The 26,775-nt window shown below is 41.3% G+C and overlaps 1 protein-coding gene across 2 annotated transcripts in view; it reads left to right on the top strand.

The window, feature by feature from the left end:
* The first annotated feature begins 5,752 nt into the window (after nt 1-5,752).
* The window catches only part of sema3fb (sema domain, immunoglobulin domain (Ig), short basic domain, secreted, (semaphorin) 3Fb), a 52,516-nt gene continuing 31,493 nt past the window's right edge, over nt 5,753-26,775 (top strand). For both annotated transcript variants that reach the window (XM_035661531.1, XM_035661532.1), the window contains exons 1-2: nt 5,753-6,178; nt 8,203-8,367. In XM_035661531.1, the coding sequence (XP_035517424.1) occupies nt 8,250-8,367 (118 nt within the window). In that variant the 5' untranslated portion in view covers nt 5,753-6,178; nt 8,203-8,249. The remainder of the gene's footprint in view (nt 6,179-8,202; nt 8,368-26,775) is intronic.

Genomic DNA, 26,775 nt, shown 5'->3' on the forward strand with positions numbered 1-26,775 from the left:
TATGGAGACATGGCATCAGGCAATATATAGCAGCTAATCTGCTTGGGAAAATAGCCCTGTCAGAGCCCTTCCCATTTTTCTGTGAATTTTATGGATATTGTCCTGGGATGGTAGCTGGACCTCCCAGATAACTTGTTTTACAGATTCTGATACATAATCATTGTATGTGTGAAAATGATTTCTGCTACATGTGTATCTAAACACTTCAGTGGTTCAGTGATGTAATCCAGTCCTAAACTCTCCCAATGGTCCTAGCAGCACAACATCAACTCTGTCCTAGTTCAGTACCTCCCAGTAAGTTGGTGTGAAGAGGAAGTATGACGCATACTAAGCATGAATCATATATGACCCACCTAGAGGACTTCGTTGTGTTTCATTTTTTTATAATCAGACCCAGTCCTCTGCTGAATGAAATCACCATTCAAACTTGGGTAGATGGATTATTTGTTCAAATTTTGCCACTCAACTTTACAGTGACAGCCAAAAAAAGACCCCAGACGGCCAGGCTTGGAGAACAGAGGTGTATTGAGAATCTCAAAGTGAGTTGGTTATTTCTCCTCGGGCTGATGTCTCGGTTTGTGATTTTATTCAATTACATAGTATTTACCTTTCACGTAATGTCAACACTGATGTAGAGCAGCGCCGGCAAGAAATGAACTCACCTGTTCCTCAACACAAACATTATATTGTGTCCAACAGACACCCAATTTAAATGACACAGAAACGCATATGCGCGCACACACACAGTGGCATGAGTTTGTTTATCCAGCTCGGTCAAGACCAGCGTACACTCCTTGTTCCTTTCCCCATTTGATGTGTGAAAAGTGGAAGGAAATTAAGCCATTTCCTTTATTCTGGCCGGTGTGGGTTGTGGTTCCCTGGGGCAGGAGGGGCGAGACTGGCAGTAAAGTATCGTTGAGCCTGCAGAGTCTGGGAAGTGTATGGAGCACCACGTGTTGCCAAAATCAACAGAGGAAACTGTTGCTCAAAGGCACCAACCGCAGGTAGGGGAAAAGGAAGGTTGTCCAAGCACTGAATTGTAATCTCCGCTCCAAGGAGTTGCATACTTTCTTTCAGTGTGATCAGAGAGCCTGAAATCCCCTTCTTCCATCCTCTCCTGCCTAATTTGTTCATTTCCTTGTTTAACTGAGTCACTAAGTCACTCACATTCAGTCACTCACCTCAGGAGATGAAAAAAGTTTGTTCTATACACTCTTGAATTGTTGAACAAGTTTTATACTATTGAGAGTTTTCCTGTGATCTAGATATGATGCTTTTCTTTTCTCATTTAAATGCTAATAGCTTTTAGGACATCATCTACAGAAAGTGCTGGGAGCAAAGCTTTTCTCCTATCTGGTGGCAGCACAAGGTGAGCACCTGCCTGCTGAATTTGAAATATGACTAAGTCTTGTCGTTGGTGCAACAAGGCAGTTTGAGCTTTGTTTGAAGTCTTTTTGCAAGTGTACGTGCACACAAATATGTGGGTGTGTTTGTGTGTGTGAGTGAGCGTGTTAGCTGCAGACAAAATACTTTCAGGAATCAGTATTATGTTCAGGCCTGGCAGTGATGTACTCTTATCCAATGTGAAACAAAGAGCACATTGTAATTTAAATTTACTTTTTTCAGAGAACGCCAAAGTCTGTCCTGGAAACAGCACCTCAGGTTGTGATCAGAAAAGCATTAGGCAACTAACAAGTGGAAATGTGATTTTCAAATGTGACTTTTTCCAGCAACCAGTAGGAATTAGAACTAAAAATTCAGTAACTACACTACAGATAATCCCAGTAATGATCCATTACTTCAACAATGTGGGCTGGACTTGTTTACTGTCTTATCAGGAGTTTGATGATATGAATTTTTGCTTGCATTCATAGGACAGACTGTGACACGTTAGCTTGGCAGAGGGGTTGGAGGTGTGGCGATGTAGTTAGCCAAAAAGGAAGCAAAAGAGGATGAATACCTCCTGACTGCAGGGTGGCTGCGTGTTAAACCTCATGTTCTCTACAGCATTGGAAAGTAACTGAATATTTACTCAAGTATTGTACTTTTTTTATTTTTAGGTACCAGTAGTATTTGAGTATTTCTTTTTATGCTACTTTATAGGCTACTTCTTGTCCATATTGGAAATACTGTAGCCTGTTAATTCAGACTTTACAAAACATATAATGAATTTATACAATATGATGCATGGTTATAGATTAAACTACGCAAAAGTATAGGCTATAAAGATGTTAAAATTAGCTTCACATTGAGCAACCATTAAATTGCTACTACACTTAAATGCATCAGTAGTAATTATAACACTCACAACAAATAATACCTAGATGTTTATACCTCAAGAACATCTATAGATGTGACTTGTGGAGGGTTGAAATAAACTAACAAGTAATGTAACTAAATACTTTTTGTCTTGAGTAATTATAAAAATAAAGCACTGTAATTACCTTTTCAATTAGTAACTGATTAATTTTTTTTGTAATTTGCCCAATCTGGTTGTGATACGTATGTCAGTCTAAACAGAGGTAAAGAGCGACGCCAACTGAGACTTTTCACTTCACCAGCCCAAGATAAAGCTGAAACTTTACATGGCTCAACACAATACAAAAACACAAAGCAGCCTCTACAGAGCATGCACTAGAGTGTCACATCTCTCCACACACATTGAAAGTGTAATTGTGTTACTTATGATCTCTTGAACTGTGTAAGAATTACAAATGCTGATATAAAACCTGTTCATGCCCTGCAGGCAGAGTCCTGCAGAAAGCACTGTTCACACCTCAGCTGGAATGCAGGTTCTTCTGCAGAACATTAAAACAATTCATACACCACTTAGATAGATGTCAACAGCAGCTTGGAATCATGCACTGGCAAGATTTTTATCTTAGTATTAAAGTTCAGGCCCACTAACTTCCTTCTGGTTAATGTAGATTGCTCACCTTGGATTCCCATCAAGCAGAAAAGATCGACTGTAGGCAGTCAGGGCTGACAGCTGATTTTTTATATTTCTTTCACCAAACTCGACTGGGTTAGGAATGTGTAGCGATGTGGCTTTGGAGGAGCTGAAGGCCTTGCTTCTCACAAAAACTGCCGTGTCCATACTGAATAGATACTTGTCCTGAAGAGGAAGAAGTCTACTTGGATTCATCAAACTGATACTTTTCTATTTGAGCTCTGCCAAGTCACTTTTAAAAAAGACCCTTTATGTTGGGTCAGACTGCAGAGTGAAGGCTACAGAGCCAATGTCGTGGCTTCATATGGAAGAAAAGTTGAGCAGGACAGCTTCTTTTGACCCCATTGAGCAGACACATGAAAACCTGACAAACTTTCTCTCTAACACCCCGACGGACTTCATGGTGAATCGAGTGCACGTAATTTAAAGCTCCAGACTGAGTGAGGGGCAGATAAGTCAGGTGTGAAAAGACACTGAATGGAATATGATTAAAAATGGGAAAATGTTTAATTTTCTCAATGAGCTTTAGAAAATCTTCACAGGCGGTAAGTCTGTGACTTTGAAGTGTCCAATCAGTGTTTGAATAGAGGAGCAAATTAAGCATTTTAATGGACATTTTTCATGTACCTTTAAACAAATTACATTCCTCACCCTTTTTGCAAATCAGTGGGTACATAACGAAGATAACACTTTTAATTTCTGATAAGTTGGACCCAACAATCATTAAATTGTCTGTGCTCTAAGTCACTAAAATTGACTTGGCAGGTCAAATATTCAATGCAATGAAGTCAATGTAACACTGTGATAAACTTGTATAATGAAACTTTTACCAAGTGAATGGTTTTTAAAATACACACTTTTGAAAGTATAATAGGTAGAGATGAACTTGTGAGCATGTAAAAATGCATTTTATTGAGTTCAAATAAAAAAACAGACAATCTCAGACAGTCATATAGCATAACCAAAAAAGGGAAAAAGAATGAATGAATAAAGATGAAATAATGATACTGCAAAAAACAAAAGTAAAGCTAAATATACATAAAAAAGTATGTTAATTAATCATGAAATTAGCTAAAGTATGGTTTCCAGTCCACTTTATGTATGTGACTTTTAGGGTGCCGTTATCAGAAGCCATATTATGTTGCGTGTCCCATAAATGGGCTTATGAGAAGGGTCTGCATTTATTGTATTTTAAAGCCACTTGCTTGTTGATTGAGAGAAAAAGAACACATGTAGGCCCCATTTAAGCCAAATCTTGTTGAACATTTTCCCTCCACACCTCATGTGTGGGTGGCAGATGGTAGCTCGCTGGTTGTCACAGCGATAGAAGATGGAAATACAAGCGACTGATTCAAACACCTCCTTTGTGAAAGACACTCTGCCTTACTATAGCAGCTGTAGAAGGGATAGGAGACCTGAACTGAACATGTGAGCTGATTTTTTTTCTCTCTTATCAGTTTGCATCAAAGCACAAGTTGTTAATGTCCTGATAATTAATATATACATTAATAGCAACAGCAGTGGCAGTGGTTACTTCATGCTCGTACCCATAGCCTATATGTTTCCCTTTTAACTGCTGGTGATACTGTAACTATTTCTGTCATCATCTCATTTATAATAATAATGTTACTCTTCCTTTTCTTTTCCCCTAAGCCGGTTACGACAAGTGTTGTTATGTGACATATAGACAGTGATAATGTAATTCATGTTCTGACAATTTTGAAAAAAACATTTTCAGTGTTCATTTATGTAGCTTGTACCTTACCTTTGATATTCTGACCAGCAGATTTGATGGACACCAAATAGCCCAATCAGTGACTGAAGACCCTAAAGTGCATCTCGTTTTTCTGTTTTACAAATTCAGCAAACCCAAACCATAGTTAAAATTATGTAACACAATCCAAGTGTTTTGGATAGCATTAGATAATATTAGGGCCAGAAACATGACTCAGTTGAACGCTAATGTTGTATATCTTGTGTTTACGAACATAATTTATCTATATCAACTTAAAAGGTGATACATAATGTGTCAGTGTTGTGTTTACAACTTGTTTCCATGGCCCAAAGATCAGGCAATGCAGGTTTAAATGTTGTACAACTACAGCATCAGCTCAGTATGCACAGGCACTTGCATCTGATCATATGATTTTAAATTGTGCTCATACAGGTAATATTTTGGTCAATTTGGCATACTTATACATTTTATGACCACTCTCTCTGATATGGTTAATAAATAATTTACTAATGCTTAATAGATCCAGTATAAGCCATTAATAGGGACAACGTTTGGGCTGCCAGGTCTCCCTTTGGTTGGTTAAACCTTTTTAGTATTTTTTTCAAGAACAGGGCTGCAGAAGGAAATCTTACAATTTACAACTGCACCCTTTTATTACATACAACTGCAGACTTGTGGCTGATTATGTAAGAAACCAATAAGCATAATAGATTACCACCATTTATAACTGCCTTATTACCAATAATTAATGTCCTATAACTGATACAAAGTACATTAATTTTTAACAATTAAGCCATTAGTTACAGATTAGTTATAGAAAGTATTACCACACTGTTTGCCACGTTTTGCGCTTAGTGTAATAATAAAGATCATAACCAGTAATGATCATAATAAAACTTCAGTATGGAATTTAGATGAGCAGTGTTCATTCTTTGCCCCAGCATGCTCCTGTGACAGCACACAGTGGTATAATACCGTGTTAAATCATGTCTGATGGGCGGCTCGGCTCCGCGCTGCCCGCCCTGTGGGTGTGTTTAAGGCAAATGGGCCCCTGCATCCACCTGCTAGCGCCCAGCCTCCATACAGTCAGGAGCGCCCAACTTTCCTGAGAAGAACACGCTGCGTGCCTGGACCTCTGTACGCCACAGGGACTTTGTTTCCAACTGCTTTTTCCCACGAGATGTTGGTTGTGGTGGTGCGCCGACAACATCTCCTCGCCTCGCTGTCTCGCACAAGGTTGAACTAGAGAAATATTTTCATTCATTGTCATTTTTCTGTTGTGCACTGACAACTCCGGGGCCAAAAACCACGCAGTGCGCACAGGTACAGACTGCACCTCCTGAACAGGGACTGTCCAGAAGCTGCGCAGGGATTTTCTATTGTTATTATTGATTTCAACTTGGAGACGAAAGTGACCGATCTGTTGGAATTGGTTTGTTCAATGAGTTGCAGGGTTGGATCTGAAGTTCTATTCGGAAAGCTGTAACAATAAGGTAAGCATTATTGTGCTGCTGCTCTTTGCTTGTTATTTTCTATTTAGCCTGCTTTATTATTATGGTATGAGAAAAGGTTACCTGTCTGCAACTGCGCGCTTTTTATTTCTGATTTTGTTATTTGGAGAATGACTCTTTTATTTTCTCCTATAAACGGTAAATAGAAACACCAAATCATCATTTTAATTTCCGATAGATCCCAACCTTCCTTCTTACATGAATCATTATTACTATTTATTTAATTGCTTTTCAGTTTACCGTGCGCTCTAATACCACACCAGACTGTTTACAGTTCTGTCGTCCATGTGTAGCCAAGGCTGCCAGTCTGTTACACACAGATTTCTATCTATATCATGTTTCAGCAACACTGACATTTTTTGCATACATTTTGTATTGCTCGTTGAAATAGAACATAACATATATTAATAAAGTTGTATATTGTTTTCATTGTCATATTTTCTGCGATCGTATCGTTGGTAGAGGAGTCTTTTTATTTGTCTCTGTTGTTGTGAAATGTGACAAATCATCATCAGTGTCTGTAATTTTTTGGACGGTGACCAAATGTAGATCCTTCATTGTCCACTGAATAAACCAACAGGATTCAGGGGGAGGGTGATGTTGCAACTTTACACACTGATCCCTGTGCTTTTCTCTTTATGTATAAGTTTTAATGGTGGCATTACATTTCTCCAACATGTGACAGTAAATAACTTGCGGATACAAACAGTGAAGAAGCTGAGAGCGTCAGTGGTTGTGATGTACTTTTTCTTCAGTGAAGCAGTTTAAACTATTGTGATGGATTTAAATGGTTATGTGTTTCCATAGATGTTCATTTGTAAACTTGAACTTATTTGTTCCTTTTATGACACAAAATCACTGGAGGAGTGCAGATATATTTATCTTTATAGTCTAATGTGAGTAGACTGTGTCTTTCAGTCTCCTCAGTGTTCATTTGTGAGCAGTGCCTTGTTTGATTTCATCTGCTTGTGTGAAGCACTTGGCCTCTGTCTCAGAATAAACAGCTGGATGCTTCACAAATTGTCAGTAAATAGCTGAGGTTTAAACAGCTGGCTATGCACATAAACCACTTCAGCCTGCCAGTCTGAAGACACTTTGGCTCTGCTGATGTCTCCAAAGGTGTGTTTGAGATGGAGACCTGGTCCAAAATGTCCAGTGTTTGTGGTAGAAACATGGGGAAAAGAGCTTTGTAAACTGCGAGTGTCCAACCAGTGGGGTCAGGATGCTGGAATAGAGTGCAGTACGACCTTCTGTAAGTGGATGGAGAATGCAGGGCAAGAGGTGACCTGTTAAACCAGTCTTTCTGATGATTTGTGACGTATGCGGGGATCTTTGTGGTAGCTCCCTGGGGTCGATCATTCATTAACCAGAGACTTTATTGATGACCATCTCTAAATTGTTTGAAACACTTGTTAAACTGTTTCAGTTAGTGTTTGAGCCTGTCATCATTTGTAACCCCTTCAGCAAGCCTTTTAGCAAGAGGTTAATATTTTATTTTAGATTGCAATCAATCACGTTTTTTTGTCTCTATCAGTAAGCATGAGGACGTGATATAACCTGGCATTAGGGGAACCTGTAATTACAGAGCAGCACACACGTGTGGTGTCATGAAGTAGGAATGTGTGCATGGAAAGGAGCAGAAGAAAAACTTCTCTCACTAGAGTCAGCATGATCTTTCCATCAGTTTGTCACACAGGCACACACTCTGAAAAACAAACATAATTTTTACCAAATGGAAGTGTGTACACATCTCTAAAAGCTTGGCTCCTCTCCATCAGGACTCATCAGTTTTGCGAAGCTCCCAGAGATCTGGGTGTAATCTCCACACCTCGGTGCTGCATCGCCACAGCTCGCAGGGATGGGGCCCTTGGGAGCCATTCATTTGACACGTCACATAAATTAATAAACGAAAACAGACTTATCGTGGCAGATTTAAAAAAAAATTCTTGCAGTATCAAGTTGAGAAAGCATCTTCTCTTCTCACATGTTTGTTTTTGTCCCTGCAGAGATTTTTCTTAAACACTTTTTGCGTGCTCCTGGAGGTTGGTCGACCATGCAGCTGGACGGTCTGTGGACGGTCCACACCCTCCTGGCACTGTCCAGCTTCGTTCTCGGGAACCCAGTGATCAGTGACCCATTGGCCGCGCCCCGTGTCTTCATCTCCTTCAAAGGTAGGAACCTGAACCTCACCTTCCACTCTCTTGTTCACACCTGCCTCTCATTCCTGCAACTGGTGCTCTGACGTTTCCAACTCTTCCTATCCTCTGCTGGTTTCTTAAACTCTGTTTGCTCATTGTGTGACTGATGACATGACAGTTGTAATTGGAGTGATTGTGGCTTTGATAAATGCTGAAGGTTGTTGCAGAGGAAGAACCAGACTATCATGTTGCACCACAAAGCAGGCCGCAAACAAATTATGCAATTCTCATTTGCTGCCCCCTCCTCAGACCTCCAGGCATTGTAATAATCTCCAGATGCTTCCACAGGCTTATATTGTACAAACAATTAAAAACACAAACAACGACTGAGCTGATGTACATATTGGAAATATTGTGTGTGTCTTGTTTGTACGTTTAGAAACAATATACATGATTATTGTTTTAGTTAATCAAATGCAGCATCTTTATCTTCAATCATCTTTATTATGGAATCCCTAAATTGGAGCCACAAAGAGAGACGGGATAATAAGGAGCATGTAATGACTCTATGGCCATTATGTGATTATTCCCTGGTGAGGCAGACGTGTACTCTAGGGGGGCTGTGTTTGTGCGTTTCAGCGTAAGGTGGGTTGCCGGGTTCGGAGGGGTGCAGAGTGAGAGAGAGAGGGTGTTATCATGAGCAAATTGCCAGGATCAGCCAAGCAGAGCGACGTCCCCGAGGCCTGTCCTGCTCGGAGATCAAGCCTTTGATTAGCATCCAGAGAAAAGCAGAGGGAGCGAGCAGCAGCGCCCCTGTTTGCTTTGCTTTTCATTTCCCAGCGCTCCCTGGTACAAGTTGACTTAATTAAGTGGACTGGCACAGTTCGTTGTTGAAGGCGTTTTCCTGCTTTAATCAAGTAGGATTTAACACATCAGTGAGCGCACATCCAGAGCTCAGCAGTTTCTTTTTCATTTTCAAAATATCATTTTAGTCAGTTCTTTACACAGACGCTGTGTTGTTTTTAGAGACCTACGTAAATTGTGTTTATTTTTTCTTTTACTCTAAAGGCTTTTATGCTAGAGGACTGGATGCTTTTGTATAGGTGCATCTTTGGATGAGCTCACCCAAACTATATTTGAAAGCAGCGGACTACAGGCACTGTTCTTTGGCTGACAAGCAGGGTGGAAAAAGCTCGGCTCTCCTGCTTACCTGTGTGTGTTTGCCTCTCCAGTCAATATGAATTTCACAGTCTACTGCTGCTGCCTCTCTCAGAGGAATGCACCCCCTCTACATTCAATATTATGACTCTCTCTCCCTTAATTGCTTTTTGAGAGGCCCATGTAGTCCTTACCTTGGCAAGCTGGCTGCACTTCCCCTGATGCATCATGATGGTGTTAAGTTTTTGCTTGAGCTGTTTGGAAAGGCAGTTTGCCTCTGAGCAGCAACTTTAATGGAACACAGTATGACGACAAGTGTGGACAATGTTTGGGTTTTTAACGTGAGACTGAAGGAAAGAATGTGTTAATTATCAGTCCCCTGTTTATAATTATTGATCATTATTGCAGCGTGTCACACTGTGAGAAAAAATTTTAATTGCAGCTATAAAGTCGAACGTTCCTCTCAGTGTTGAACTAAACACATGTTCCAAACTGATTAACTCGGTAGCTGAAGAGCGAGGTTCAAAACCATGACCTCCATTTGGGAGGCCCTCACTTCCCTAATAAAGCAGGTAGAGTAAATCATGTGGTCTAATTGCTTTGCTTTGGCTTCATGTAGTGTGCACAGCTTTTATGACAAGGAGAACACCTTCTGTGATATTAAAAAAGGCAACACAGACCAAAATATTCAGGGAATATAGTCAAAAAAAATAAATAAACACATTTCAGCAAGATTAGAGTTTGTAAAGTCTGGGGGATAAACCTTGGAAGTAGACTTTGTTCAGGCTTATCACGTCTTCTGTGCTAATAAGCTGAGGAGAAAGGGCAGAGTTAGCAAGAAGAAAGAAGTCTGCCTCAGTGTAGACAGCAAATAGGTGTAATCAATGTCAGATGAGCAAACTGAGTGTTTCGTCGAAATAAGGAGAGTGAGTGAAGAGAATGTGCCATAGATAATCAGTTGGCATTTTAAGGTTAGTTAAGACGAGACTGCTGTCGCCAGCAAATCCCAAGAGAGGACTCATATTGAATAGTCAACCTGGAACTGCTAAGAATCTGATAGTTTGAGTTAACACACACCCAAAGCGACTCCTGGGATGAAATGTAAGACTATTGTGGGCTAGTAGTAAAGTCAAGACATTTGATGGTAATATAGTTAACTGCTTGGGATTTTTTTTCTTGAATGCATTTCAAGTAGGGCTGCAACTAACAATAATTGTCATTATTACTGATCTGATCTGCTACTTATTCTCTCGATTAATGGATTAATTGTTTTCCCTATGGAATGTCAGAAAATAGCGAAAAAGGTTTGTTATGTCCCACAGGTCAAGACAATATAAAATATAAATATAAAAACGGAAATATATTCAGTTTATTGACTTATGTATATAATTAGATTCATCAAAATAGTTGCCTATAAATTAAATTAATAAAATTAAATAAATGATTAATTTTCCGACTATTAACTAAACTAACAAACTCACTGCACATCTAATTTTGTTTTTTTGCACAGTGGCAGCAACCAATCTGGCATTTTTTAAACTTTATGATTTTTCTTTGTGTACAAGAACGTAGTGTAATGTTGTATATTATACTACAGTATTGTATAGTAAAGTATACTATGATATAATAGTAAAGCCATTATTCTTGATTTAATTCTGTTGTAATTTAGTGCCACCAAATCAGCCCATTTTTTAAGCTGTCCATCACTGAAGTGAGCCACTGAATTAACATTTGAAAGGATTGTGTGAGAGCGTTGCCTCTTCGTGAGACTCTTATGTCATGCAAAGGCAAAGTGCCTTTGTAGCGTAAATCCATTAAGAGGTCAACTGATTTATATGTGCAGTTGTGTTTAGTTTCTTGCCTGTGTATCACACTCTGAGATATAAAAAACATCACATTTTCTGAATGGACACAGCACTCCTGAGGGAAGTTTTACGCAGTGTAACACTACTGCTATTGGCCCACATTCCACCTATGACATATTTGAGTTCATGCATTAAGCAGATCCAAATCTAAATCCATGCTTATGGTTCTGCTACTTCTCACTTCAATTCATCACAAAATGTCTTTTTACCCTGTGCAACTTAATGCAATATTGAAGCAAGGCGCTGTGTATGCTTTATATGCAGTTGTTTACAAGGAACGTGTAACTGGTGACTAGAAGCCTTTAGTGACATATAGTAAGATCTTTAGACAAGGACTTTTCTCAGTCTGCTTAGATAAACAGGCAGCAGGTAAACACTGGTTCCGAATAAACAGAGGCACGGGGTCAAGAATCTCCATGATAGTAAATTTTCACGTTCACGCAGATGTAATCAAGCTGAGGGTGGAGTCATGTGAGAATTACCACAGTGCACCTCTCACCTCCTCTCACTTGGTGTTAATGAAATTTGAAACGGCTGCTCTGACAACTACTGCAAAGAAATTATGGTCTGTCAGTACAAAGGAAGAGTCCTTTAAATACCATAACAGCGCACAGGATTACAGCACACACACTCCCCTCCTCCCACTGAGTACATACAAGGCAAAATCCACACAGATGACAGTAGAATGTGGGTCAGATTTGCCACAACACACAAGCTCACCGCTGCCAGGACAGGTGGCAGTGAAAGGAAGCAGCTCTGGCTCATCATTATCCCAAATATTTCTCATCTGCACGCCCTCACATGAAGGGCTAACAGCAGGCTCCTATTTTTACTCCTCAGCAGTAAAAAGTCTTTAGTCTATATCGGGTGCGAGTGTGTGTGTGTGTGTTTGGGTGAGTGTGTTTGTGTGGGTGGGTGGCAGAGTGGAGGGGTTAGAAACTCCCCTTTGGGGTTAAATGTCAGGCATTCTGGTATGTGTCGGCCCTTGCTACACAGTAGTTAAGTTTTGTGTTTCTTTTCTTTGAATGCCCAGAAATAACAACAGATGAGGATTAAAAGTGAAAATGTGAGCTGAAAGCAGTTTAGGAGTGTATCCATACAGTGAAGTAGTTGTTTTGATAAGTCAGCAGTTTGATATCAGTTCATCGCTGGGCTTGCCCCTTTACTGCCGCCCTGTCACTTATACTAGTAAATGTTTAAACTGTTGTTCCTGTTGTTCACACTATACATTCCAGTGGTCACTTTCTGCTTGCTCTTGCGCTCCAGAGGCGTACATTAGTGGTCAGAATTATCTCGCACTCTTATCACTGCTGAGCTGAGTGGCTGTGACGTCATGCTTTTCTGAGGCCCTGAGCCAAGTGTTTTATCAATATTGACTGAATGAACAACTATAATGTGGTTTCTTTGGCCGCAGTGTGAAGCAAATGCAACATGACTTGTATATTTGCTCAAGGTGATCGTCACCAAAACTTCCTATTTAGCCTTCCCTTTCTGTTTCTAATTTACAGAATACCTCAAGCATATTGGCACACCTTCATCCTCACTGTAATATTGCAGTATTGTTGAACCACATGTAAAAGCCACAAAACCACTGCCCCAGTAGTCTGGCACCACTGCTGATGTTTGGCTGTGATCTCTAATTACTGTTTGTGAGTCCATATCCCACGGCAGCAAAGTAATGACTGACAAAGCATTGAAAACCACTATTACTTTGGCCATGTCCCAGACCTCAACCTCTCTCCACAGTGGCTAAGCCAGGTTATATTTAGTGTAAAACTCTCTTCTCCCTCAGCAGGCACACAGCAGTCATTTGTAGCACCGTGGTTAACCATTGAACACAGTCGGCAGGGTGGTGACGGTGGTTTAAGTGCAAACGCAGCTTGGTCCGGCACAACTTGCACTCTGCTGTGATTCAGCTGTCAAGACTGTCACTTTATTGTTAGGTCCCGGTTGGCCAGAAGCCATCCTTAACTGTGTAAAACATTTGAAATGTGATTGAGTGGGTGTAGAGAAGACAGTGCGTGTTGAAGCAAGAGGAGGCTGTGGTGTGAGGTCTTGTCTGAGCCCAGTGTTCCAGAAACAGTGTTAATCCTCCACTGTGGTGCACATGACTTCAGAATGGCGATTTCTTCTACCTAATGCGTGTGGAGGTTTGTGCGTTTTTATCTGGGAGGTAACCCAACAGATGCTCCCCCAACTTCCAAAATCCATGCATCACTGTGGAGTAATATAAAATGGATTTCAGTCATGGACATGCCTTATGTTTATTAGTTTATTAGTCTGGAAAATCATGTTGCTTTGACTCTGCGCTGAAATACAAAAAGCAGTGATTTGTTTCATGTAGCCTTGGAATGCATTCATCTCCTTGATAAAGCTGAATTCTGAACGCAGGGCTGTATATTTCAAACTGTCATACTCTTCATTGCATTTCAATCAGCAATCGTCCTCAGATGAAATATGATTGCTGACCAGCCGGAGTCCTCGTATAAATTCGAGGTTTGGGTGATTATCTAGTCAGAAGTAATCGTTAAACGTATATACGTCCAATAGTCTCAGGCTGACAGGTCAGGAATCGGGGATCGATTAGCTGTCTGCCTGTGAGCCCTTGCTACCTAAACTATGCCCTCTATTTGGCGGATGACTGATAGGACCATCTTTACACTTATTTCCAGTTCAGTTGGTACATTGTTTTCATTGGAATGCAATGGAGATGATAGTGACGGCTGGAGAAAAAAATCGTAAGTGCACTTTTGCATGGGGTTTGGTTTAAAGCAGAGCACCAGTGGAATTCAATAAATCTGCGTAGATGGTATTTCAATGCTTTTTAAAGCAAACTTTCATTCTCTACTTGTCAGTGTAGCAAGTAATCAGCATAAAAGACTGAGGGTTTTGCATTTCATTTTAGCATGTTCTACGCACATCAGTAATTAAAAGTAATGTTATGTGGCACAAATTCATCTCCATAAAGCTTTGCTATTAAATCTGTCAGCCATGTGCATCAGTATTATAGGAGACGATGCTGCTTCTATTCTTACCCCTCTCATTGTCAGGTATATGTGTGGGATAGAAGTGTGATATTCCTCCAAAAAAGATGAGTATGTTGGCGCCTTTCAGCACATTGACCCTGAATCCAGCAGTAATCTCGTGTCCATCTCTTATGGTGCCAGTTTCCCTCTGCAAATAAAGTCGCGGTCACAGTGTCATCTCATAGCTGTGTCAGCCAACCATTAGTGCTGTCTGTGCCTCCCACCCAGCGCTGATGCTGCAGCTCCTGGAATATCTGTTTTATTCTCCCCTTCCCATGGTTGTTAAATGCACACAAGCCTTTCTTTATGATGGCCGATGAATCAAGTCATTGTATTTGAGTATTACAGAATATAACTACTTGGCACCTTGCTCTACTTGATTCTCATGCCATATGGCCGCAAGGTTGTAAAGTGTATCACAGGCAGCTTGGGTGGTCCTAATGTTTGATAAAAGAGGGAATAGTATCAGTGCTTGTCTCTGGATGTTGGAACATCTGGCCAATGGTTGCTGGATTTATTGTGTGTTTGCAGGTGCAGGAGTGTTAGCAGGTAACAAGGTTCCTATACATCTCCAGGGGATTATTGTGGGCAGGGGAAACTGAAGGTGACAGAGTGTCGTCTAAATATAGTCTAACTCATCTTTGAATGCTCGGTTTCCTGCTGCAGTTCTGTCTGTCGTCCCTCCTCTACTTATTTCTCTTCCCCTGGCATGGGAACGGCAGTAAATGCATGAGGACCGAGGTGTTTGGGATTCCTGGCATGGAAGCCCTGCTCTCTTTTAGCATCTGCAGAAAGAGGGATATGTTGTGATGAGAGCGTGGTGTTCCCTCTTTGGTCAGGGTTTCACCTGTGGAACAGCCTCCTGAGTCGGGTTACGGGCTCTGTCAGTGCCTCGCCTCAAGTGAAACCAAGATCGTCTCTCGAAAAGACTGAGGACCCAGTGTTGTCTGTCCGTCTTGTCTTTCACAGGCATGTTGTTGCATCTGTTGCCTTACCCCCACTAACCCCCTCCCTCACCAGACTGGAAAATACCAGCCAAATTGTCCAGATACTGTGAATCACTTTCTCCCTACCAGTGCAGCATCTACTTCCATATGTTTTTATTTATGGTCCTTTTTTTCCAGCTTTACATGAAATGGACAAAATTACAGAATTAGGGCAACCATTACAAACAGAGCGCAGCTCATGCAATTATATCTTTTATCTCTATGCAGAATATGGTCAAACATGTTGGAGCTGTAAATGATCCCACATGGTCAAACCAAGTAATAAGACAGTGCTTGGTTATTTCCTGCAATCACAAAACCTGCCAGGGCAAGGTTTTGTTCTCTATTGTAGCTGGAGACCTTGTCAGTCACATCATGGGAGCCCTGTCAGGTGTGATTAAAGTTTATGAAACTTTTCAGTAATGTGGAGAAAACTGTCACGATCTTTTGTTATTATGCAACCCCTTTGTTCAGGAAACTGTTAACAGACAATGTGGTAGCATTCTCAGGCTTGACATATTGGTTGAACCAAGTAGGCAGCCAGGTTCTACGACTTGGTATCTAGCACACCTGCCAAGCTTCAAGGTTGGTCCTTTTTCTAGGTGGCATAATTACAACTTCCTTTGGGATTTTATGTCTTTTCTCACCTGTGAAAACAGGGCATTAGTGGAGACTGGATAAACAGGTTGAGGACTCAGACTGGCTTTGTCTCTGTATCGCCGCTGGGGCTCAACACTGTATATTCTTAGTGCTAGTGTTTCTCTTGTGGCAGATTAAGGTGTCAGGTAGAATAATGGTCCAGACGGATTAGACACGTTTGTGGATCCAGCTCAAACCTGCGCCCAGGTTTCATAAAGGATTTACTCTTTAAAATTAAAAAAATAGACGGGAAGGAGTCAGTAACGTGTAGTAAAAATATGCAAGGGAAAAATGTACTTGTTGCCCACTCTAAATTGTCTTGTCACCTGGACACATTGGTGATTTTACCCCCATCGTCATTGTGCTACTCACAGGCAAATTGTGTTATCTTAGATCAGCAGACAATGAATTGCTATTAATATATTGGATGATATTCAAGTGTTAGTCATCTTCTGCAACACTGCAAACTGCCTTGTCTTCAACCTCTGCAAGTTCTCCCGTATCACATCCCTCCCTCCACTGGCTGTCTGTAGCTGCTCGTATCATATTCAAAGCCCAGTGCTGGCGTACCAGCCTTTGAAGGGATCGGCACCCCTGTACTTCCAGGCCTGTGGCTCCAGTCCTACACACCACACCACCCCCAAAGCCAAGTCATCACTTGTTCACTCTTGCGCCTTCCTTCCAGCTCCCAAATGTTTACAACACTCCGGTGTGAACAGTAGAGTCACTCCCTTTCTGCTGTTGTAGGCTTTGAAGTAATCTCAAGAAGTACCTCATATCACACTCGAATCTCTGAATCATAGACACTAGTTGCTCTGGAAATACTTTCTTCCTGTGATCTTAGATTATGCTTTATGTGTCATACTTTTCTTACATGGACATTTTGTGGCCATAAGCATACAGGAAACATTGGATCTTTGCTCTCCTTACTATTGGTTGGCAGTTATTCTGTTAATCTTGGACTAAAGGCTATTGCACTGTTGCACATATATGTCCCTCTGGCTGAGCATGTTGGCCTTTAATGTATGCAGTAATTTAAATGTCTCTTTTTTTCCTGGCCTGGATTGTACCTCATTTGTACATTGCTTTGGACATAAGCGTCTGCCAAATGAATAAATATAAATGTAAGGTCAGTGTCCCCAAATACTCAAGTTTATGGCGGTTTCATTATTACATAGGCCTATTTTATATGGATGCTGTATGTCCTGGCCAAACAGCATATCTAAGTAAAGGTTTTCTTAAAGCCCGTCTCCAAGCATGTAGATCCCTGAAGACGTTAAGTATATGGGAGTTTCTTCAAAAGGTCAAGTGGGAGGGCGTGACCCTGACCAGGGAGGTCAAGGCCACTGCCCCCCTCTGATCTACAACTTCAACATAATTTCTCACCCTCTGTCAGTGGGAGATTGAGTTTCAGATGTGTCTCACTGCCTCAGAGCTGAGGCATGGGCCTTTTAATATGACCTCTTTTCTTTGAGGTCCACAATATTTACACCATTGGATAAAACAGCTAATAAGTTGTTTTCAGTTCACTGGCACTTTATCTTTATTTCATGATAATCTTGCACAAATATTGATTATAAAAGTTGCGTAAACATTATGTCAAGCCAATGATGGTGAAGTAATTTGCTGACATGTGAATTAAGTAAGTATTAAAATGGCTGAGTATGTTCTAAACACAGAGCTATAAATGTGTAGTATGCAAGAATAGAAGCCATGTATAAATAAACTCCTCATCTGCAGCTTGTTCTCCACATATGATGTGTCTGGTTCCTGTTAATCAGTAGTTAATCAGCACAGTTTCGTGCATTGAGTCGGTTGGGTTAAAAAGCAGATCAAAAGGTGAAACAGAGACTGATTGGAGCCAGACATTGTGTAATTTGGCTTTATATTACAAGTTCAGAAAATCTGAACTTACATGATAAAATACAGACACAGTGCACCATTTCACTGTGTCACTCGGTGACACATAAAGAATCAAAATGCAGAAGTTACTGTTGAGTATTTTAAACCAATGTGTAGTCACTATCAAACCCAATTTATATGGTTTTGTTAAGAAGACAGAGGAAATGTAGTTTTCAGTTTAAGTTTAGAGCACAGAAACTGGATGCTATACTGATCATTATTTTAGAGTTCACTCAAGCATGTTAAGAGTAAATTGCAGTCAGCATTTCACCCAACCCTCTCATCCAATCCTTTCAGCGTGTTTGTCCCTGCTTCCCACCTCCTCATCTGGTCAGTGATGAGGTCATATACTAGTCCACTTTTGTAAGGGGAAATGAAGCTGTTTGCAAGACACACTGAAGAGTTTAGCCCATAAGAGCACTCAGGCATATTACAATGCATGTACTTTGATGCCTTTGTAGTGGCTTGGTTTTGAAATGCTGATTTGGAGATTCCCCTATTGCTGCCTCCTGCCTGTTGGTCGAGTAGGTGTTAATTGCAATGTGTGGGGATGGACTCTCATTCACATCCATTGAGGCCGGGCCAGGGCCAGCGGTGACCCCCCGACAGGCCGTTTTTGTCATCGACCCATCCTTTCAGGCCCCCTCCTGCGGTGGTGCCTCCTCTTGATTGGAGAAGGAGTGAAAAAGAGGGACCCTGGCATGCAATTCCCCTTGTTGTTGTTGTTGTTGTTTGGCGTCGCCCACACACTCTTCCCCCTGTGAAGGTCCTATAGCTGCAGGGGAGTTTGTGTAGGTTTGCCTCTTATTCACAGAAGTTCATTCACATTCTGGGAGACCTGGGGGTGGGCGTCAAACTGGCATCAGGCCTTTTTTGTCAATGAATGCGGCGCACAGCATCCCGCAGGCCTTTCTCTGTGCTGCCTATAGATTCTTCATTCCAGGTCCGAGGAGTACCACTGTGGAGTTGCAAAGCGAGGACAGCAGTTTAGAACAGAGGTGAAAAATGAGGTCCTCGGATGGAGGGAAAATGAAAGTCAAGAGGATCTGAGGGCATTGTTTACATCTTCCGCCCTATCCTGGCATGCTTCCAAACCAGTAGTGGCCATGTGTTGCAATATGAAAGCACTGAGGATTATGAGTATCAGGGGTAATGTTTGTGAAACTATTTGGTAATGCCCTAATGTTGCTCACTTTGTCCAATCACTCACCCCCTTCTTTGATTCTTTGATCTCCCTGCTTGTCTGAATAGGATGTACATGCTCTTGAGTCCTCTTATTGTTTTGTAAATCTTCAGATGAGAGGGGTTGGCGTTACTGTGTGTGCTAAATCCCTGTTTGACTTCTTAACTCAGTTGCTCGTTTTCCTGCTTACCCCTTCAATGGAGGGTTAATGAATACTTTATTGCCACTTTACTGTGTGGATCTTAGTGGCCATATTTAATTTCCCCCCAGGGACGTCCTGTGGCGTTTCCCAGAGTTTCAGAGCAGCCTACTTTGCATTTCCTTTCTGTGAGAAGACAAACGGGCCTAGAGTCCAAGATGAACCGCTCTGACAGAGGGAGGGTGAGACAGAGAAACCGGGGCAGAGAGAGAAAGAGAGGCAGGCACACTGCAGGGTTGGATTTCACTCCTACTTCTTTCCCTCCAAGCTCCGATCAGTCCAAAGTCTCTCTCCTGGGCTACAGTGTGGATCGAATTTTACCCCACTTGTCCAATCCCACCTTCACAGTTTTGACATACTTATGTTTTACCTTCCAGGGTGGAAAAAAGACAGACAGCAAGGGTTTCCAGTTAGGAATGAAGTTGCAGAAAGTGTTGAAGAAGTTTGTTGGATAAGATTTCCAGGGTAGAAAGTTGCACACACAGAAAGTCCTGTCAGTAACTGTACACTGTTGGACGTGTCCATATTCTGTCACTTAACTGGAGCTCCACTGGTGTGTAATCAGGCAGCCATCCATACATTTGTCACCATTGTGGTTGTATTTCTGCTGCCTTCACTGCTAGAACAAACTTCCCAACTCCACCTCAGGTGGTTAATGACTGATATCATCACCCACCTTTGCAGTGTTTCTCCTCTTCAGCTCATAACTCTGTCAGATGGAGCTCAGTAAGGCAGCTCAACTGTGACGAGTGTTTACTATTTTAAAGCCTCTAATTAAGTCAGTTAACCTCCTTTTTCCGTCATAGTGCATGACCCGAGAGGGGTTGCAGGGGGTCCCAGCGCCCACCTCTGTCACGTGTTGGACCCAATGGTGAGCGATGGCTTTTTAATGGAGGCCTCCCTGTAGAAAAAAAGGCCCTAGCTAGTGGAACCAACCCGGGGGAATATTTAACGGACTGGCAAAGAGAGCAGCAATGAATAAGCAGCTTTTCCTGTTTTCTTAAATGTGGAAGCAGCATTGAGTAAAGGTAATTGAACGGAACTAATTAGCGGTGGAGAGATAAATGATGGTTAGGTGAGATGCAGCGCTTTTAATGACGCACTGTGGGGATGGAATGCACTGTGGAATTAACTCTTCACTGAGTCTGTTGAGACTGTGAGCCCACGGTAAAGCTCAGTCATGTGTTTGTGTTTGTGGGTTAATCTCCAAGGCACCGTAGGACTCACTGGCAGCAATGGAGCGTGTGGAAATTAGTAGTAAATCGGGTGAATTTTTCCAACATGACTTTTGAGGAGTGTCTGAGCTGTGATTAGTGTCCGAAAGATTCTTTTCGTTGTCAAGTTTTGCATTGGAAATAAAAATTGCTGTTGGGGGACTGCCTGTTTGGCCTGTGTCCTTTCAGGTATGTGGGAGGTGCTTCCAGTTTAAATTAAGACACGTTTTCCATGTGACAATATGTAATCCCGCTAGTTATGACCATCAGCTTTGAAACAGGAACAAGGCTGCTGTGGTGCTAATTTTCCTGTACGTGTCATCGGCCTCTCAACAGAAAGAACACACATTTTGTTTTGCGGGATGAACATTGCATCAAAAAACTGCCGTAGCTTAGAATTAATTCCATGACGTCTCCATTTATTATGATTTGCATGGTTGAAGGAAAAACAGGCATGTTTTCTGGCTTGAGCTAAAGCAACAGTACAAAAAGGGGCACTGAAATTAAATCAACAAGGGAGCACAAACCCTGACATTTTTAAATGATGCTGTATGAGGTGCATAATATCAACTTGTTATTTTCACCTTGTCAAAACATGGCAGGAAGAAAAACCTCTTATAGAACCCAAGATCCAAGTTGTGTCAAGTTCTAAAATAGTTTTAGCTTGCAGACACCAGAATCGCTGATAGATGTGGCAGCGACTCTTTTCACAGCTGGGGCCGACCTCTGCCTCTTCACCCTTCTTAGTTTAACACGTCCCTGGTTCTCTCTCTTAGCAACATGCTTCAGCTGCTTGGCAATGGTTGCCTCTTGAGATGTCAAGAAAATTCACTTTCATGCGTTAACCAGAGGGGAAGTCTGAACGAGCTCTGAAAAGAGCTGTCATGAACCCGGACAATCACTGACACACCTGATGCTTTACTTGTCAAAGGGTTTCCTCTCCTCTTTAATTCTCCTTTATAATTTAAGTTTATTGTGATGGATGCTTTCATGTGATCTTATATGTGTGTTGATACGCCTGTAGACATTATCATTCTTTCGTCAGTGGTTTGTGTGTGTCTCACATAAGGTCTACTGTGAACAATCTCTTAAAAATGAGTGCCATTTAATTAAATGCTATTTCCTCAGGAGATGTAAGATACAAGACTATACCAGTGTAGCCTACCATTAGATCTTTATTCTCTTTAATATGACACACTACTGATCTAATCAGAAATTAGGATTGACAAGAGATGAATGCTATGAAGGTAAGAGCTACTGTTAAATGCTCCATTTCAGTGGAACTTGAAGCTGCAGCCTTGGTTCAGACTTCATCCTTCACATGCTTGTTAGGAAATAAAAAGGTCTTGAGGTTGATTGTGATAAATATCATCTGAAAAAACGAGCCCTTGCCGGTGATACATCTTTGTTAACCTCACTGGGCTATGGAGTAAGCAGATATTTATTTATGACTTATATCTCCTTCATGTCCGGAAATCTACTTAGAAAATCTGTTGCATTTAAAGCTATGTATTATATTATGTTGGGGATATAGTGAATATACAATAATGTGCACATGTAGAAATGTCTTTTAGCTCATTGTCTGCATCATAATACTACAATGAGTGTTCCCAGATCTTTTCTTTTTGTGGTACATAGCAGCTCACCCACATTATATTGCTGCCAAACCAAGTGTGGTTTATGCAAACGGTGAAATGGATGATATACTGCATGTCTTTAAAGGACGATTCCAATAATGCATGTCCTACTCCCTTAAGTACAAATTGCACAGACTTTACTGCTGACCATGATGCAAACCATGATGTAATTTTTCACATTTCTTAATGTGTTTGTCATTCTGCATGACATCCACTAACATCAGCGTGGTGTGAAAATCAACTTGCAGAGACTTGAAACTTGAGATAATGCCCGCTTTGATTCTAATCAAAATTATTGTTGCAAGTAAATGCATTTGAGAGATATTAATTCATTTCTGAATAGCAACATTTAACTAATCATCTATCATCTACATCTAATTCACATTTAGCTTTACCTTTACTTTTTATAAATTTCCACCCTATGTAAGTAGATTTTCATACATAAATGAATGAAAACATTCTTGGAAGTAGACAAAAGGCATAAATCTAGTAACCCATTGTTCGTTTTGTAAAGAAAAAAAAGCTGATTTGTAGTAAAAGGGCTTAAATAGCGAAAGCACTGGCATGACCCTTTAATGAAGATACACACTAATTAATCTCTCCCTGATCTCAGTGGTGATACACTGCAGTTAATCACACATTATCCCCAAATATTTTCTTTGCAGTGAACTCTCTCTGGCTGCGATACAAGCCATACTTCTCTGATGAATACTCGACATTCTCAAAATAAACTTGCCCGGGGAAGCAGATTACTCTTTCCTCACACAGAGGTTCCAGAGGAGCTCTGTTTTGACTTGTCCTGCTTAATTGCTGTGTCAATTAAAATATTTTTCAGAAACATCATGCAGGCGGGACAGGGGCCGGGGGATCGCGGGAGGCTCTGTCTTGTTCACAGCTGTGCATTGCCTGCAGTGTTGATGCAAAGAGTGAGAGAAAGTGAGGTTGGGTTGCTGTGGAGCAGCCAAACACAACCATTAGGTGTGTTATGCCCAACATATTGTTCTGAGATAGCAGTAACTGAGAGGTACCTTTGTCAAGATGTAAATGCAATGTGTAAGGCGTGAGATAAAGCTAAGCTGGAAGTGCTGTTGATTTTATTAGTCTAGATCTACTGTCAAGTAAGATGGACTTTTAAGGAAATTGTTAGACATGGAGCAATTCTGAGCAAATTGATAATGAAATGAATGAAAGTCCCCTAAATACAAGGCGAGTGTGTGGCAGTCACCTTTACCATCTAACTCTGAGACTGCTTATTTAAAATGATGTGAAATTATGAGACCATTATCGTCATGGCTTTCTGTGTATCTACTATGCATCACTGGGGCCAATGATAACATACCATATTAACTGCTTACACATTGGTGTTGGATTTGTTCTGTTTGGCAAAAGTATTAATCTTGTCTTTTGGGACAAGAAGCACTCGACCCATGACGGGTTTCATACCAAATTGACAGTTAATTGCTGAATGCTGCAGGGCCACAGAAGAGTGTGAGAACGAGGCAGTTTATCCACAGTGGAGTTTGCCGGGTATTTGCTATTTAATATAGCGCAAAGCTGGATTTTCATTTGTTTCAAAGGGATTATGGCGTAGCTACAGAAAAAGTGAAAAATAAAAGTTAGTACCTGTCTAATAATAATATTATTGGCCAATGAATCTAACGTGATAAAATAGTATGACATTGCAAGGAGCTTGACTGACAGGGTAGTCATCCAGTCATGACAATGCCATTCCTAGTGTGTGCTTGCATGGTGGGTAAGGTTATACAAAAATATTTAAAGTGAACACAGACCAGATCATTTGAGTTATTATGTCTCAAGTCAAGTCAAGTTAAGATTTTTTAACTTTCAAGTCCAACTTGAGTCTCACATCAACCTCATGATAGCTGAGAAGGAGGATATCACAAATCCTTCAAAATGAATATCACCTTGGTGGATAACTTTGCAATTATAAGATACTTCTTAATAGTGTTATGAACCACTGTCTAGTGTTTTGGCAACTGATAAACCTTCAAACTCTGTCACTCAAACTGAACTTCCTAGATCACATTTAATCTCCCCCGTACCTGTAGCAACACGTCCCCACCAACACAGACCCTTGTGTTTTTTACCCCATACTAGGTTTTCTCTGAACACCCACTAAGGTCTGAGCTCCAAGGAGGAGAGCCCTCAAGGTCCATCAAAGCAGAACATTGCCTCAAACTGGGATAAAGCCGACATAACTGCAATTATCTCAGTTGCACTCCCACTGTAAAAACTTGTGGGCCTGGGTAGCCTTCTTCCCGTTGGTTTCTGTCTTTACCATCTAGGAATTCACTCTGAACAAAGGCTGTATTTTAGCCACTTTGCAATCTATACTTCCGGCCTCTCCCGTAGCTCATTACCCGCTGCCAGAGCTGCTCAAGAGGAGGGCTGCAGGGTCACAGAGTAGGATATCCTGCCTGTCAGTCAAACGTCGGTGCTGTCAGGTGTGTCTCGCTATTGCAGATTTAAACTCAAGTGGGAAAAGACGGACTAGTCATTAAAATCTCGCGGAGAGGCCGAGTTTTGATTTTTGCCGAAGCTCAGTGTATTTCCACAGCTGTCAGGCTGTCTGTATGTCTGCTGCCATGTGTGGATGTCACCTCAGGCACGACTGAGTTGAGAGAGACAGCTTTCCTCTGGGTTAATGAGGAAGAGGGATGATGACGGTGGGATAGAGATGAGGAGTTGTAGGGAGGATGTGATCAGCTTTTCTGAAAGTGTTTTCTTTATGTAGACCCAGTACTGACTGAGGGTCATATGGGATTAATATTGTGACCAGTGGATGGATGCAGAGTTCCTGCGCACAGAGTAGATGCACCACAGGATTTAGAGTGGTTTTTAAGGAAATGCATGTTGGGGCTACACCACTCTCCCTCTCAGCCCAGTGACCCTGAAGAAATTATATTGAAAACACACATCATATAGTCTACAGTGTTTGTAGTTGTGGTTCTCTGGCTTTGTTCATCAAAAATGATGTCTTCCTGCACTCTCAGTAGCTCTGGCCAATAGGGAAAGTAGGCTAAATGAGCCTGCTGATGTATTGTAGCGCAGTGAACTTGTTTGCTCCATGGAGACTTTTCATTTACTGTTCTCCTCCCTTTGGCCCTCTCCTCTCCTCCCACTTGCTGCTCTTTCCTATCATGCCAGCCTCAAAAGTTATAAATGGCTGTGGATTTGGGAGCCTTTCATGGGTTTGCGTTGGGGGAGTCCCTTTGTAAGCTTCAAATGTTTGGGGTCAAAGCAAGGCTATCACGCACCCAGAAGAATCATGGATGTGTGAAGTGCAAGTTTGTTATTGAAATGATAAAAAGAACTCCTAGAGGGACAGTATATCATACCATTCCAAAAAACAACAGAATGGTTGTTAGAGGGAGTGTGGACCTGTCAAAGAAAAAGAGCGAGTGTTCAGAAAGATACATAAAGCTTTTTTTTTCTCCACCTGGTCGTAGTGCAACACTACTGGAAAGCGGCAGCGCTGACCTCTAAGTGCACTCAGTCTCTCGGAGAGATTGCAGCCTGTGACACACCATGATGCCTCCACATTAGCCGAGATAAGGCAGGCAGGGATTGAGAAGCTCAGATCAATGAGTCATTATCGGGAGTGCTGAGCTCTGGCCACAAATGCTGCCAGAGCGGGATGCTTATAGTCGTGGCTTAGCGGCAACGCAGCCCAGCAATCCCTCAGCCTCTTCCCACCAACCTGCAGTGAGGCCATCCTGGTAGAAAAACCCAGCAGGATTTTCTCTGGATTAACGGTTGATTCCATGTCAAATATGCTATCCAGGAATGATGAGACAGGGCATCAACCTTTTCACCTGACACATTTTCAGATTGTCAGAGCAGCCAGTAGGTTTATTACCTTGACGTGGTTTACTTCAATTCCCATTTATGGATTCTACTTTTCTTGTGGAATGCAGCATGTAAGGCTTGGATTGCTTCTTTGCCCCGTGGTCTCAGGTGTTCTTTCATGTGAAAAGAGGATTTAGTTCCTGTTTAGAAGAAAACTGTCTAGCAAAAGATAGGCACCTAACAGGTGTTTTCATTGGCTGAGCTCAGTGTTAAAAGGATAGTTCTGGTTTATTACAACATAAGTTCTTGCCAAGAATATTGGTAATGATCTGTCATTGCACGGAAAACTGTGAGTGTGCATTAGGTCAAAGTTGAACCAGGACGTTGGTGTGTAAAGTATATTGGATATTTACAACTGACACGTGGCGTAATAATTGTACCCTTTGCTTTCATTTTCTCTTCCAATGAATAAGGTAAATGGGGGAGTTTGTTTACAACCTGTCATATCTTCTGACTGCTTGAGTTTGTTGCCTGTTTTCGACCTTTGTTTAGCTGCATTCCCAGATTACAGCAATTAAAAAATTACAATAGTATTATAACCGACAGAAATTATGTCCAAAACTAAAGACATTATTATTAATCATTGCAATAATTAATCTATCCTTTAATCTTTTTACAGTTGCTTTATCAGGCTCTACCTCTGGCTCTCATAATGGCTCTGACAATTTTAGTGCTCGTAATAAATAGAAAATATAGTATGCGCTCTTAACAGCGACGCCACCACGTAAACAGACAATGGCCAACATGTGTATGGATGACATT

The sequence above is a fragment of the Morone saxatilis genome, unplaced genomic scaffold (genome assembly GCF_004916995.1).
Source record: "Morone saxatilis isolate NCDOM2014 unplaced genomic scaffold, NCSU_SB_2.0 Contig18, whole genome shotgun sequence".
Lineage (NCBI taxonomy): Eukaryota > Metazoa > Chordata > Actinopteri > Moronidae > Morone > Morone saxatilis.